The sequence below is a fragment of the Rosa chinensis genome, chromosome 2 (genome assembly GCF_002994745.2).
Source record: "Rosa chinensis cultivar Old Blush chromosome 2, RchiOBHm-V2, whole genome shotgun sequence".
Classification (NCBI taxonomy): Eukaryota; Viridiplantae; Streptophyta; class Magnoliopsida; order Rosales; family Rosaceae; genus Rosa; species Rosa chinensis.
Genome location: NC_037089.1, coordinates 16,294,312 through 16,310,296, shown reverse-complemented (window position 1 = coordinate 16,310,296; position 15,985 = coordinate 16,294,312). Strand labels below are relative to the sequence as shown.

At 38.6% G+C, this 15,985-nt stretch overlaps 1 protein-coding gene across 2 annotated transcripts; it reads left to right on the top strand.

Annotated features, from left to right (window-relative positions):
• Positions 1–498: 498 nt before the first annotated feature.
• LOC112186452 lies at positions 499–6,178 on the top strand. Of its 2 annotated transcripts, none has more exons than XM_024324880.2 (3): positions 499–816; positions 1,733–3,536; positions 4,065–6,178. In XM_024324880.2, the coding sequence occupies exons 1-3, from the start codon at positions 746–748 to the stop codon at positions 6,147–6,149; spliced, it is 3,960 nt and encodes a 1,319-aa protein (XP_024180648.1). In that variant the 5' UTR covers positions 499–745; the 3' UTR covers positions 6,150–6,178. The 2 variants fall into 2 exon arrangements, with proteins under 2 accessions (XP_024180648.1, XP_024180652.2); XM_024324884.2 differs by lacking the exon at positions 499–816 and having other exon boundaries at positions 1,982–2,121; positions 2,243–3,536.
• Positions 6,179–15,985: the final 9,807 nt, after the last annotated feature.

Sequence of the window (15,985 nt, the reverse complement as noted above, 5' to 3'; positions counted from 1 at the left end):
AGTGACATAATATGTCAGACTGTGAGATAAGACTCATTTATTAAAAAGATGCAAAATTTAGTTACTTTTGTTTGTGCTTTCCTGGTATACCTATGAGGGGCCAAAGTCCTCGTGCAGCCGTGCATTTACCTTTTTGTCCGCTGTTTAAATATCAAATTGCAACGAGCCACAAACGGGGCGGCACACGAGGACCCTAGAAAGCCGAGCCCCTGCGGTGCGGCAAAGGCTCGAACCACAACGCGCCAAGGTGTCTCCTTTTCGCGCTTCTCAGAAATTTCGCTGGCCGATGTGGTCCGTGGAACCAAGGAAACAGTGCCTGGGGGCATAAAAGTCTTTTCAACTCGCAAATGCCCCATTATTTAAACAAAGCAAAAATCCAAAACCCCCTCATTTTAAATTATATATCACCCTCTCGTCCCCACCCAGGGCTTTTTTCAACTTCCATTCAACCTGTCACCCCCGATTTCCATCCCTACCCTCCCCCACAAAATGGTTCCGCCCTCGAGTTTTCACCGTGCGAGCGAGGGCAGTCTCGTCATTTCGCGCCGGTTCAGTGGCATTTCTTTTGTAAAAGCTGTGTGTGTGTGTGTGGTTATGTTGGCTCTGTGAGAAGGCCATTCATTCGCTGCTAATATCAGGCGGTGGTCTTCTGGTGCCGCTGTGCTTCAGCTCTAAGCAAAAGCCTCTCGAAATCGAGCCCGAAACGCAGCGTTTAAGGTCCATCGGAACCTCGCATGGTTCAGCCATGGAGCTCAAAACCCTAACAATCACACCATCTCCGAAGCACCACCAGCACCTCTCTCTCTTCCGCCACAGGTCCGCTCTCCACCGCGTTCATTCTCTTCTCTCTTCCGCCATTTATATTTGCTTTCGATGTTTCCAATACTACGTTCTGAAAATGAAAAAAAAAATTATGGAAATTTTTTGTTTGGTTTCATTTCTCGGTTTGGTTCATGATCATCGGCTCCGTTTTTGCTTTGCTTTACTTGATTGTTCATTAATTTTTTTTGCATATATGGAAGGCGATGTTTTGTTCGGATTGTTTTTCTTCTTAGCTCATGTTTGGCTGAGATTGTGAATTTTTTTTTTTTTTTTTTGAAAGTTGTTGATTTTTTTTATTACTGTGGAAAGAAGTAGTGGTTTGAGTCATGGTAATTTAAGAAGTATGTGTATGTTGTTTTGGTGTAAAGGAAGAGTTTTCGTTTTTCGAGTTTTGTTTTGGGAAGGTTATGCTATTAATGGCGTGTTTAAATCATTTCCAAACTTGTTGGAATTATGCGTTTCCTGCCAAATTTTTACTGCGCCTGTGGCTGTTCTTATTTAGGGTAATATATGTAGTGCTGGGTTTGGGTAATTATTGTTTGGAAGTTTGAGAGAATGGAAATTTGGTTTTATTAACGTACTTTCTATTTTCTTTTGTAATTTTCTGGAAGTGTTTCTATTGTTTTTTTATTTTTATTATTTTTACTTTTAGAATTGGGACGAATATATGTCTATGACTCTGTTTGGCTGTTGATAAATGTTGGGTATAAAATAGAATAAAAAAGCAATCAAGATTAATTGGCTCAAATGTGTTTCTGGATATTTCTCATTGTTTTTAATCGTTACTGTGTAGGAAAATTTAAGTAGCTAGTTGTCTTTTGCAGATCAAGTTCTCTTTATGTTTTTTTTTTTTTTGTGACATTTGTAACTTGCAATGTTGTGATGTGATTTGAATTGCTCATTTGTACAGGGGATTGCCAGTTTCAACCAAAGCAGTCCTGGTTCTTGTGGTTTTAGCATGTACCCTTTTCTGCTTGGTGACATGTGAAAGCTTTGGTGATGGGTTGCATAAATTACTAGAAAATGATGACTGTGGCTTATATGGAGATAACTTTGATGTAGCTCGTGCAGATAGTTTTCTTAGGGATACCCCCTCGGGCTGTGGAATGCAAAAAGGCCACTTCAACTCTGAGAGTGTTTGTTCGAGTTCTCTTTCATTCTGCTTTCCGTCAACATTACCCGGTTTTTGGGAGCATAAGCTCAAACTTGCTGATTTAGACGTTTCTGGGAGTCAGTCTGATCATCTATCATCTGAGAACAGCAATTTGGCAAGTAACAAAAGCTGGTCATCAGATAACGGTATGTTTAAGTTATTTAATGGGGGGATAGTTTCTTGTTCTTTGATCTCCAAAGAGGCTGCTAATGAGTTTTCATCCATTCAAACCGATAGTGCTAATCAAAATGATCTTTCTTCCTGTAGAGGGCCTTTGCTCTATCAGAAAAGCACAAGTTATAGGTCAGACAAGACCACTGAGATGACCAAATCTAATTCTTTTGGTGGTTCTTCCTCACCCCATGTAGAAATTACCCCTGCTGTGTTAGATTGGGGGCAAAAGTATATGTATTTTCCTTCCTTGGCTTTCTTAACTGTGGCAAATACATGCAATGACAGCATTTTACATGTTTATGAGCCATTCAGTTCCGACATACAGTTCTATCCTTGCAATCTTAGTGAGGCTGTGTTAGGACCTGGTGAAATAGCTTCAATTTGTTTTGTGTTCTTACCTAGATGGTTGGGCCCATCCTTTGCTCAAATCATTTTGCAGACAAGTTTTGGTGGTTTCTTGATTCAGGCTAAAGGATTTTCCATTGAGTCCCCTTATGGAATTCACCCTTTATCAGGCCCGGATGTTTCTTCCAGGGGAAGGTGGAGTAAGAATCTGTCTTTGTTTAATTCCTTTGATCAACATTTCCATGTGGAGGAAGTAACTGCATGGATATCAGTGTCTCTAGAGCATACTTCCCATATTGCAGAGGCAGCATGTAGCACCAGAAGAGATCAAGGTTTGAATGAGCTTGGTGTACCGAATGTTAAAGATCGTCTTGTTGTGCGTACTGGTCAGGTTGGTTTGCCTCTGCTGGCAATGAGGCCCCTTAGGAACTGGGAGATTGGTCCCCACAGCAGTGAAACCATCATAGAAATAGACTTCTCAATTGAATCTAAAGGAAAGATTTTTGGTGCAATTTGTATGCAGTTGCTAAGATCTTCACAGGACAAGTCTGAGACTATTATGCTTCCTTTTGAAGCTGAATTAGACGGAATGGCAATGAATGATGATCTTGCAGGACCTATCATAGCATCTCTTGAGGTTTTACACCCATGGGCTGGCAATGAAGCTGTTGTTGCTATATCTCTGAAAAACTGTGCGCCTTATATTCTGAGAGTTCTTGAAATAACTGAGATTGCAGATAGCAAAATCTTCCAGATCAAGTACAATGAGGGCCTACTGCTTTTCCCCGGCACTGACACATATGTAGCCATAGTTACTTGTACTCACCTGCATGTTGAAGATGGACAGTGTAAATTACTTGTACTGACAAATGACTCAAGCAGCTCACAGATTGAAGTTCCTTGCGAGGATGTTGTCCAAATTTGTTCCAGACACTGGAAAGATTCCACTGTTGAATATGAACATCAGTCTGAAAGGAGCGAATCTGGTGATTTGAAGACAGTGTTTTCTGACAGTAGCATGCAGCTTCCATCACAAACCATGGTATGCAGATTCCAGTCCTATATTTATCCTGAGTTTTGTTTGAACTGGGTTAGCCTTGATTTCACGTGCCATTTACTTGTGGTTTTTTTTAAAATTTATATTTCCATTTTGTTGAAGAAGTGATCAAGCAAGTTATCTTTCATATATATATATATATATATATATATATATATATATGTGCCGAACATGCTCTTAGTTGAAAGAAGTAACAGTTCGAGGTTCCTCCCGACAGGTTGTGTAAATTGTTGAAATCCCTCAAAAAAAAAAAAAAAAAAAAAAAAAACCTTAACAAAAGAAATAATAATAATAATAATGAAGAAGAAGAAGAGTATGTGTCTGTCTAACGATATTATTGATTACTTTGGCAAAGGTGAATCATCTATTTAGTAGCTGCATTTTTGCATTTGATCTCTGTATGGTTTCAGATTTCTAGCATGACTAATAATTTTCCACAATTTGTTCTTATGCATTATCATCTACATCCAGAATAATAATAATAAAAAAAAAATTGTGAACTTCTATATGCAGGCAATGGATGCAGCAGGGGAAGCAGATGAATTGGTGCTACGAAACTGGAAATCTCAAGATACCAGAAGTGGCATGTCTGTGCTTGATGATCATGAGGTATTGTTCCCAATGCTTCAGGTGGGAAGTCATTATTCTAAGTGGATCAATGTAAAGAATCCTAGCCAAGAGCCAGTTGTAATGCAGCTTATACTAAACTCAGGAGAGATTATTGATCAATGCAAGAGCCCAGATGGTCTTATACAGCCTCCTTCATCTGGTAGTTTGGTTTGTGAAAAATCTCCTTTTCCGAGTAGGTATGGGTTCTCAATAGCAGAAAGTGCATTGACGGAAGCTTTTGTCCTTCCTAATGGTAGAGCATCTCTTGGACCATTATTGTTTCAACCTTCAAATCGATGTGAGTGGAGGAGTTCAGCCTTGATAAGAAACAATCTATCTGGTGTGGAGTGGTTACCTCTGAGGGGCATTGGAGGGTCACTTTCTTTGCTGCTGCTTGAAGAATCTCAGCCTATTCAGAGTGTAGAGTTCAACCTCAGCTTGCCAATTCCTCTCAACATTTCTTCCCCAGACATGTTACTTCATGTGGAAGATACCACTCGTTCTTGTTTACAGCCATTGTCAAAAGAACTCTATGCTAAGAATACTGGGGACTTGCCACTGGAAGTTACAAGAATCAAAGTGTCCGGAAAAGAGTGCAGGATGGATGGGTTTATGGTGCAGCCTTGCAAAGGTTTTTCTCTCCAACCTGGAGAATCAGCAAAGCTTCTAATATCATACCAGACTGATTTTTCTGCACCATTGGTACAAAGAGATCTTGAGCTGGCCTTGGCAACTGGTATTCTTGTGATACCCATGAAGGCAAACCTCCCGTTGTATATGCTCAATACATGCAGGAAATCAGTGTTCTGGACGCGCATTAAAAAATACTCTGCGGCGGTTTTTTGTATCGGCTCCTTGATGTTTCTTGTACTGTGGTATATATTCTCCCAGGTGTTCGTCCTTTCCTCCCATGATTGTTTGTGCGCGAGCAGAAAAAGTTCCTTGGATACTTCTACAAGTGCGGCAGGAAAATGTGACGTGCATAGCTATAGAAACAGTAAATTTTCTGTGTCCAGTGAAACAAATAGCTTGTTAAGATCATTTCGGGAAGATAGAACCTTGATGCAGGCATCTGTAGGTGGATATCCTCATAAGCAGGCAGAGACCTTAGACCAGGAAAAGTCTGATCATCATGCTAAACAAAGACTACAAGTTCCTAAACAAACACATGATTTGTCAGATACACCAAAGAATAAAGGGATGGCCATCTCACTGACATCTGAATCTGCATTACTTGAGAATTCTGATGAACTAGAAGCTTCTGAACTGGGTAACCTTACTGTTAAAACTGGAAAGGAAAAGGGAAGAAGGCGTAGGAAGAGAAAGAGCACTGGTTCCAAATTAGCAGGACTTCTTGAACTTTCAAGTAGTCAGAGTGGAAATTCTACTCCTTCATCACCATTGTCTCCAGTCACATCTGTAATACCAAAGCAGACGTGGCAGCTATCTCCTGATGCGGGCCAAGTGGTTGAGGCTAGGAATCCTTTTACTCATGCAGCTCACCAACGCTGTCAGAAGAGTCATGTTTTTAAATCTGCTTCGAAGGCAAACTTATCAGAGCCTGGGGTTTCTTTGAAGTATTGCAATAGCCACCCAACTTTTCCTTCTCAAGAGCAGCCTTCAGCCCCAAGAGAAACTCTGGCAAGACCTGTTTTGTTGCCTTCTGCCACCTTTCCTTGTGCCGGCAGGCCTACACCTATTATGGGAAGCTCAGCTATTTCTCCACATGCTAGAGCCCCTGGGTCCAAACTCAATGACCGGAAAAATGTCAGAGCAGAAGAAAAAACTCGGCTTGGGGATGAATATACATATGATATCTGGGGTGATCACTTTCCTAGGCTTAATTTGTTGGGTAAGTCAAAGGATACCAATTCTCTGAGCTCCAGCAATACAGAGAGTGACCCTGATAGCTTCTTTGTAAAGGGCCCACAAACCCTCATGACAAACTCTCCACCAAGATCTGTAAGTTATTTCCATCAAGAGGGTTAATGATAAAAAGTTTTAAATATTCTATCTTCTTTCTCTGCTGCCAGATATCTATTTAGGTAGAATGTCCACAGTTTTCTCGGTGCAATTCCATGAAGGCTTAGCCTCATTATCATCTCTGATGATAGCAAACTAAATAAAGTGACGTAGGCTTTAAACCTTGAATAGCTTACATGGCCTTAAATAATAACGCAAAGTTACCTTTATCCTTACAAATATGGGGGTGGGAGGAGTAAAAGGGAAATAGATGTTGTACACTATAGATATTAAAAGGTAACTAACAATTTTAAGATTTGTGCAGTGTGGATAGAGTACTTGCAAAATTCTTAATTTCTGGAAAGAAAATTTGAATCTGGTTGTCTGTTCTCCAACAAAGTTTAGTTTGACTACATATTGTTCTAGTGATTTGGGTGGTGCACAGTAAAGGCTCTTGTTTTTCTGTAAATGGAGGCATTGCAAAGTATAGATTTGGAACTTGAAAATTATTTAGTTAACCAATTTAAGCCTTAATGCATGCATGCATAGAGAAAGGAAAAACAAATTCAGAATTTTTGACCTGTCCAAACTTCTGTTTGTGGCACTCCTATTTTAAGAGCCGAGGTTGAATTTATCTGTTCTTTAAACTTTCTTAAGCCTATGCAAATGTAGAGATTCCATGTAACTAGTAAATGACAGCTATAAGGTCCCTAAGGAGTCCTAGTAGGTATGTGATGCTTATGAACTGAGTATTTGTTAAAGTTCGTCAAATGACTACTCTATCAGTCTGGATTTTATCTGAACTTGGTTGTGGTATTTGAAAAGGTAATGGATTGAGGAAATGTGAAGATGTGACTTTCTGGAATCAGTTGGTATTTGCCATAAGACTTTATCATGTTTCTCTTTTATTACATGGTTCATCCGTGATGAATATTCGAACAAAAATATAAAAGAAATGGACCTGAACCTAGTGCTGAATACTTCAAAGGTGGCCTGTGAAACTTTGCAAATAAATTGTATGGGCACTTGGGCAGAGCAGCATTTTAAGGTGCTTGTTTGAGCTGGAAGGGAAGAGAGTGGGAGAGGTTTAGGGAGGGTGGGCCGGTGGGGGGCTTGAATTTTGAATATGGGCACATTCAACCTTGTGGAAAACTATGCTATCAAAATACATTCTGATTCTTAGAAATGGTTGTCCGCATGTAGTATGATATCAGTCATAGGCTTCTTTCAGTCCTGTTCTGGAATTTCACCATTTTTATGCTTGCATTATTCTGAGATGTACTTTCATATGCTTCATTTCATTGTAATCGTGTACTTCATATTACATAAGCCTTGCAATTGAAGTGGATGTGGCTTAAATTTCCCACTCATCACTCTTTCGGTACGAACAGTATAGCTGAGATGACACTACAGAAATTGCTGTCATGTGTCAGGCCTTGGAGCCGTTTGCAAATTAAAAGCCTAGCCCAGAGTAGATTTTTCTTCCTATTGTCATCCAATTGCATGCAAATTTGTACAGGAATGACGGTAGAAATGAAACTAGACCATGCTATTCATTTTGCATATTGAATAACAAGATATACAGCAGTACATCTTCGGCCAGCAATTCCTCGTTGTCCTGTCCTCCTCATACCAGTCTTGTGAAATAGGCTAACAGCTTATGCCCCTGCCCCAGTTCTCATGTGTTCTATGTGGGGGACACTCTTGTTACGGTGATTGCAACTTTACCTTGCCATCACTGTAGCACAACACCGCATGCAATTACTTCTGTAACTTTCAGAGTAATGGCTGCTTCATGAGGACCGCAGCGAGACAATGAGAAATAGGGGCGACGGTAATGGTGGAGAATGATAGCTTGTGCGCGCTTCCTCAGAAAAATGGAAAATGCCAGCAATCGAGGAAGATAAAAGCCATTAAGGTGATGGAATCATGGATAAGAAGGACTGAGAGTCTCAGGGACCATTTCTGGTCGTAGTGCTGGCACAACCCATATGGAGTGGTAAGAGCTGGCATATCAACAGATTACATGCAGCTGAACAGTGACATTATCCGGTTGCCATCACAACCATAAGATTTGTTGTCAAAACACTGGGACGACCGGTAGACGAGAGCTGTAAACTAAAACGTCTTTTCATGAGGGCAAAACCAACCGCGCTCGTTCGGTTGATACGTGTGTCTTGACTGTCTTCTAGATGTTAAACTTCTCTACGTTTAAGCTAACCGATAAAAAGAAAGGGAACAGATTCTTTACCATCGGTTTCAGTCTATTAGTAGGTTCTGGCCCGGATCAAGAAGGTAGCTAGTGTATGAAGGTGGTCCATTGCTTGGCTAGGGTTTACTGGACCACGTACATGTCCAGCATGGACGACTATGACTCAGCCTCTCCTTTGTGTTTCCACCTCTGAAAGCTCGTAACGAAAACGGGATTGAGATGGCTACGTTTTGTACCTAATTACATTAAATAATTGTACGTATAATATCATACGCATGCAGTTTATAACACAATTATTAGTCTCAAAGTTTCAATATCAAAGTGCGAACATACTTGTAATATGAGTATCTCAAGTCGATGTTTCAGCTGGTTGAAAATGTTCTTGTAGGTAAAATTGAGCGGAGCCTTGATGACTGATATCAAACATTATGGAACGACTGGTTCAAAAACCAATCTTACAAATTCGACTAAATTATATGTCGTTAAGGACTTAAGCCAACAGTGACATGCGGATATATCACATTAAATTTCTCAGATGCACATGCCATATGATCTGACCCAGCCATTGATAAAAGAGGACCACTCCTATTTTAGGAAAAGCTTGATGTCATTTCTTTTACTTCTTTTTGGTTTCACAAGATTATTCAATAGCTTTCTTAGTCTCTAGATTTCTCTGGATCTTTGTTTGATCTGTCTTATATGATCTTAAACAGCGGTTAGCTTGATTAATATGAACCTTGTTGATTTATACCTTCAACTATGTTTTCAATCTAAAAACTCATAAAACAATGAATTCTACGTTTGTATCAGTCTACTTTCATACATTCATGCTTTAACTTGAGAAACATGTATTAACCTCATTTATAACAGTTTAAACTTTTTACGCACAATTGTCATCTTGAATTGCTTAAACTTTCTATTCCCTAATTTTGTGTCTATATCAGTCTACTTTAACCACATGCATATTGGTCGAGGCGTCAGACGAAGAAAAGTGTCAGCTCCTAACACAATTATTAGCCTATTCTCTATATCACTACGTTTAAGCCTTTTCGACGAAATTGCTATATATCCAACTCTCTTTTCCAAACTCTATCTACGGTCAAGTAATCTAGTAGTGATTCTCATTTCTCACCATCGAGTGGAGGACAATGGATTAGAAAAAGTCGCTCACTTTCTTTCTCTATGCATGTGCTGCTGCTTTTGCCCTTTTCCGACGGCCAGCATCTATCAAATCTTCATCCGTATCAGCAATATTGTTCCACTTTCCTTTTCGCTTGCACCCTCACCCCACTCTCACAGTTTCAGTCGCTACAAACTGAGCCCTAACTTTTATGGTGTGCCAAGAGCCAACAACCTATGCCCTAATTTGGGGACCAAAGGGCCACCTTCTCTGGGGACCATCTCGTGAATTTTCTCAGCGTACGCGATTTTACGGTTCCTAAGCAATTCTGCAACTATACTCTTTACTCCTGTAGCTTTATAGATGCCCCAGTTCTTAGGTCCTTTTTAATGGCGACTTATTTTCAAGCTTAATATGATAGGCATCGATCGCACCATGACAATCAACATTCTATTATCATTTCTACTGTGCTTCACATGTTGTGCCACCCTAAATGACAATGCCATTGGCTCTTAGCTAGATGTTTAATTTAGCAATAATAGATAGATGTTTAAAGGTTGGGTAACATTCTATTATCATTTCTTTCTACTGTGCTTCACATGTTGTACCACCCTGAATAACAATGCCATTGGCTCTTAGTTAGGTGTTTAATTTAGCAATAATAGTTGTTTAAGAGGTTGGATAAACTAAAAGCAAATACCTGCAATCTATCCTCTTTGCATATAATGGCTTAATTATGTGACAAGGTAGTCATTGGTCCACAACAAAATCAGATCAATACAAATAGCAATCAAATTAATCTAGGTTGTTCATGGTTTACAATTTTACATATCTTGGAGATAAGGTTGGTAAGGACAGAGGATTGAGAAAGGTACAATTATTAGTAGTGGCATGATGCATAACTTAGCATTCACCATGTCCCCTTACCACCACACAATTTCACAAAGTGTCACTTCAGTTTATGATTTGATATAGGACGAGAATGGATCCGGTTCAACCAGAAAACCATAAGGTCTCGTTTGGTTTATGGAAAGAAAAGTAATTCATTTGTCTTTTCCATGAGAAGGGAAATGAAATTTCCCAATAACTTTCCATTTTGATGTTTGGTAACGTAAGGAAAGTTATCAGGAAAGTTGTTAAAAAAGTTTGTGAATAATGTAATAAAATAATATGTAGTGAGTAATAAATGCAAGGAAAGAACAATGGAAAGTGATTCCTTTGAGATTTGGAATGAATCACTTTCCTCCCTATTTTCCCTTCCTTCAGGAAACGATTTCATTTCCTTTTGCATCCCAAACGCAGGAAAGAAACAAATTTCCTTTCCTTATGCTTCATTTCCGCAAACCAAACGTAACCTAAAAGTAAAGAAGAGGCATAGAATCAAGAAGAGTGATTGGAAAATAGGTAACTCACGTGTAATGAGGTTACTAGCCGCTGGAATATTCAAGAAGATTTGGTTTTGGACTTTTCGGGTTACTCGTGCAAAAAGACAGGTTTTGATTCACAATCAAATTTGATCAACTTTTGGCCAGAATGTCCTTTAGAGACGTATTATATCTTTCCAGAATGGGAACGACAAGATCTTCAAGATTCACTTTAGTGAGCCCTATCAGATTTAGGCCAAAATATATCATCTTAATTATCCAATTGGGGATTTAATATTTTTAGGCTAGTTTTATATCGTTTTAGGATTCTTTTATTTTAGATTCTAGTTTCCTTTTAAATTTGGATTCTTTAGGATTTCTTGTTAGATTATGATTTTAAGTCTTGGATGCCTATATAAGCACCATCATGCTTTGTATTAGAATCAATTTATCATATCAAATTTAATAAAATGAGAGATTTTTTCTCAAATTCTCTAGTGGACTCCAGATTTATCTTTTTAGGGTTTATTGCTAGTAATTGTTAGATTATGATTTTAGGTCTTGGATGCCTATATAAACATCATCATGCTTTGTATTAGAATCATTTTATCATATCAAATTTAATAAAATGAGAGATTTTTCTCAAATTCTCTGGTGGACTCCAGATTTATCTTTTTAGAGTTTATTGCTAGTAAACCTAGGTTACTTTCGACTGCGTTAGGTGGTATCAGAGCAGGTCTTTCCTGTCTCTCTTATTTACCTCTATTATCCATGGGTGACGAACGTACTACCCCAGTTACAAGAGCGGATTTGGATGCCCTTATCGCTTAAATGATTGCTCAGATGACCGCTGCCGTGAACGCTCAAATGGCAGCCGTGAATGCTCAAATGTCAGAATTTTCTGAGTTGTTGGGAGGAAGGAACAACAACACCAACTGTAACGGAGGCGGGGAAGGACAACGTGTTAGGGCTCCACATGGTGGTGGAGGTGATGTTGATCATGATTCCCAAGATCTCAGAACCAAGATTGATATTACTTACTTTTCTGGTCACATGAGTGTGGATGATTTTCTAGATTGGCAGGTTGAAGTGGATAGATTCTTTGAGATCATGGATGTTCCAAAACACAAGCAGGCTAAGATAGTTTAGCGGAAGCTGAAGAAAGATGCTGCTTATTGGTGGGATCAGTTCCAGAGCTCTCGTCAGAGGAAAGGGAAAAAGCGTGTTCGGACATGGTGCAAGATGAAAGGTCTTCTTAGCGAAAAATTTATGCCTAGAAATTTTTCGATCATGAATTACCCACTTAAGGTTTTTGAGCAGAAGTTAAAGTCCAAAGAGTTTTCTTTGCCCATTGAGATTAATAGTTTATATGAAGAAAAGCCAGAAAATTTTCTAATGGAAGAAGCTCCACAAGAAATCATCCATGATGATCAAGAAGATGTTAAAGATGAAATTGCTCCCGAATACATGGTTATTTGTAATGATAAAGTCTTGGATCGTGAAATAAACCATTCAGAACCAGATGTCATTCAAGAATGCAACTTTAAGAGCCAAGAAGAATCTACTAAGGTTGCCTATGACAGCCAAAGTGCATATGACAGACTCATCTATGGTGTTGGCTTCATGATTGTGCCATCAGAATTTGTAAAAGATCAGGCCATTGACTCACAGGTTCACGTATCTAATTTTTTATCGGGTTTCTTGTCTACCAATTCTTGTCTTTTATTCAAGAGAAACTCGAGGGCGAGTTCTTTCATAGTGGAGGAGAATGATATAGGACGAGAATGAGCCCGGTTCAACCAGAAAACCATAAAAGTAAAGAAGCGGCATAGAATCAAGAAGAGTGATTGGAAAATAGGTAACTCACGTGTAATGAGGTTACTAGCTGCTGGAATATTCAAGAAGATTTGGTTTTGGACTTTTCGGGTTACTCGTGCAAAAAGACAGGTTTTGATTCACAATCATATTTGATCAACTTTTGGCCAGAATGTCCGTTTGAGACGCATGATACTTTTCCAGAATGGGAACGACGAGATCTTCAAGTGAGTCATATCAGATTTAGGCCAAAATATTTCATCTTAATTATCCGATTGGGGATTTAATATTTTTAGGCCAGATTTATATCGTTTTAGGATTTTTTTATTTTAGATTCTAGTTTCCTTTTAAATTTGGATTCTTTAGGATTTCTTGTTAGATTATGATTTTAGGTCTTGGATGCCTCTATAAGCACCATGATGCTTTGTATTAGAATCAGTTTATCATATCAAATTTATTAAAATCTAGAGATAACTGGTAGACTCCAGAACTATGTCTTTTAGGGTTTATCGCTTGTAAACTCAAGTTACTTCTGACTGCCTTATGATTCTAAAAACTTTAACTTTCAACACCGAAGCTTCCATCACCTATAGTACTTCATGTGAATATTGTGAGTATCACATTTATCTTCACAATATTTCTGTATCATTCTGATTTTATCGTACATCTCAAAATAAACAATATATAACAAATTAAAGAAAATAGAAAATTATCCCGAGTTGAACAAAGGGCCACAACAATGTTACCGTATAACAACATTGCAAATTGCATAAACAATTGATCTCCATATATTTTGTTTGGCTTCGCCACAATAAAAGGGTGCCTTAAGAATACAAACCTCGTTTATTTCTAGTCTTTTTGTCGCACACCTTAGCTCATATGCTTGATCCATATTCAAAAGTTAGAAAATGTGTTAACATGAAAAGTAAAACATATTTAATGTTGAGATCGATGCTTTGATTAAGAAAATGATTTGTTAAGCTATAGCTATAGCTACATATGAGAATATGAGACATTACTCAAGAGAGAACTTTATTTTTCGCCCGACATAAAAGGTATGTAGAATGATGTTGGATGAGTTGGTAGAAGAAGTATGTAGCAAATTGCTAGCTCATGAGAGTGAGAGATAGGCATGCTTTGCTTCAACCATGTAAGCACATATATAAAATGCAAATGACGTTGCACGCTCACGTGCTTCTACTAATACAAAATGCAGTGCATCATTGAGCTCAGACCGTGCATTTACCTAATATTGTTGTTTTGATCATGTCCTATTAAGGCCTTAGATTATTATATCCCATGTTCTTATAATAATCGAGTGTAACAGTGCATCGGGAATGTCTAGTTCTCAAGGTCTTACTTTCTACTTTCTAAGGGTGGACTCCGTTCTATCGGTTTGGTTTTTCGTTACTAATTGAAACCACACCGCAAATTTAGTTGAGATTAACCTATATATCAGTTCGGTTTAATTTTAACATTGTTGATTTAATCTTTATTTATAATAAAAGTTCATATTTTTTCAATTGTAATCATACATATAGTAATTATCCAAACATCATCCAAAAATTTAATGTTAATCGAAAATATACATAAAAAAACCAACAAGACAATATATATGAATATACTATAAGTTATTCTATAATTTGAAGCTAGAAGAAATATAAAAATAAATAAGCAAGAGCGCCGCTTTGAGAAAACCAGAGCCTCTAGGGTTCCTGAGCAAAGCGTGGTGGCGGCGTGGTAGTCTTCACCGGCCAATCTTTGTCGCAGACCGCGAGTGTGTGGGGCGTGACAGATTGCTTAGGATCTTGGCGCCGGTTTGTTCGGGGAAGATTAGCAGGGGAGGAGAGCGACTAGGTGCTTCGCCGCGTCGAGCTACTAGGTGCTTCGCCGAGTCGAGCTGCTTCCTGCTTGACTGGGATTTGTGAGGCGGTTGATTGCTTTCGATCTCGGTTTGGTGCTGGGCTGTTTTAGCGAAGGTGATCGATCCCGGGGTGTGCTGGGAGACGTCGCTTCGTTTTGTGGCTTGAGGTCGCCATGGTCAGGCTTTGTCACGGTCGGCCACCGGAGGGATGGACGGCGGTAGCGGCGGCTTGGTTACTGGGAGCTACAGCTGCTGTCCTAGTTACTCGGGTTTGGGCTTACACTGTTGGGCCTGGGCTCAAACTTGGGTTGCTGGGCTATAAACCTAGGCTCACATTATGGGCTTAAGGTTTTTTAAATGCCAGTCGTAATTCAGATCATGTTTCTTCGGAATTGGTAACTATCTTGAGTTAGGACTGGAGGAAGCGGCTTATGGATAAGGAATTGACTTCTATTTGTTTGTTGGGAAGTGGCTTTCTGTTGGTATCGCAATTGCGCGCCTAGCTAATGGGGATGCTAGTCAATGATTTTGCCCTAGAAGACATGGAGTTGTTCTTTGTTTATAAGTTCGCTTCCAAAGCGGGTTAAAAATTGACTTGTAATGAGTGTACATTGCTTAGATAGGAGTGTGGTTGCTACCCCGACGTCTTTCTGTCTTTGAGTGTATGTTTAGACTTTGGCTTTTTGGCTGGTCATCTAATGCAATGAACTTTTGTTTAAAAAAAATAAAAAAAAAATAAAAAAAAATAAGCAAATGAAATTAACTTCAATTAAATTTATGTTACAACTCAAAAAAAATTAAAAATAGCAATAGAAAATTAATCACATATAGGAATTAAAGTATAATTACAATAAAAAATATAATTTCCTATAATATACATTTTACCTAATAATTTTATCGGTTCGGTTCGGTTTTTTGTAAGCACAAATCAAAAACCGCACAAGTATTGGTTCGGTTCAGTTTCAGTTAATATTTATCGGTTCGGTACGTTTGTCACCCCGATAGTACTTTCTTTTTTATGGCTATTTTGTTGGGTACGTTTTCATTTTCTACTTTTTATAATTTTCGTTTTGCTACGGAAAGAAAATAATAGTGTCATTTTTGCAGTTAGCTAATAATCTATTGATCGTACGTATTTCTATTTTCTTGTCTTCAATCACATTTATGTTGATTTTGAGTATGCTCAAGTGTTAGTTATTTGTCGCCATTGTTGGCCTTATCGGGTTCAATTCAAGTCTTGTTTGTCATTGTAATGGCTCAATTCTATTGGAATTACCCTTGCAATTCTCAAAAAGTCTATTGATCGAGATATCTTGGACAAAAAACCTAAGAAGAAAAATGGGCATGTGATTGGACATGCATGTGTAGATGAATGGTATTTTTTGTTCTTCTTGATGCATCTCTATACTAGCCCCACATTGTGATTGGTACGTCATTTTCTTCTATGATCAAAACCGCAACCATACATTTTGCTGGTTAGCTAGCTAA

Bases quoted from the DNA above. Each gene is read 5' to 3' on its own strand.
- LOC112186452 (XM_024324880.2), top strand. From the start codon at position 746: ATGGAGCTCAAAACCCTAACAATCACACCATCTCCGAAGCACCACCAG. The intron at 817-1,732 runs GTCCGCTCTCCA...TCATTTGTACAG, and splicing joins CTCTCTCTCTTCCGCCACAG to GGGATTGCCAGTTTCAACCA. The intron at 3,537-4,064 runs GTATGCAGATTC...TTCTATATGCAG, and splicing joins AGCTTCCATCACAAACCATG to GCAATGGATGCAGCAGGGGA.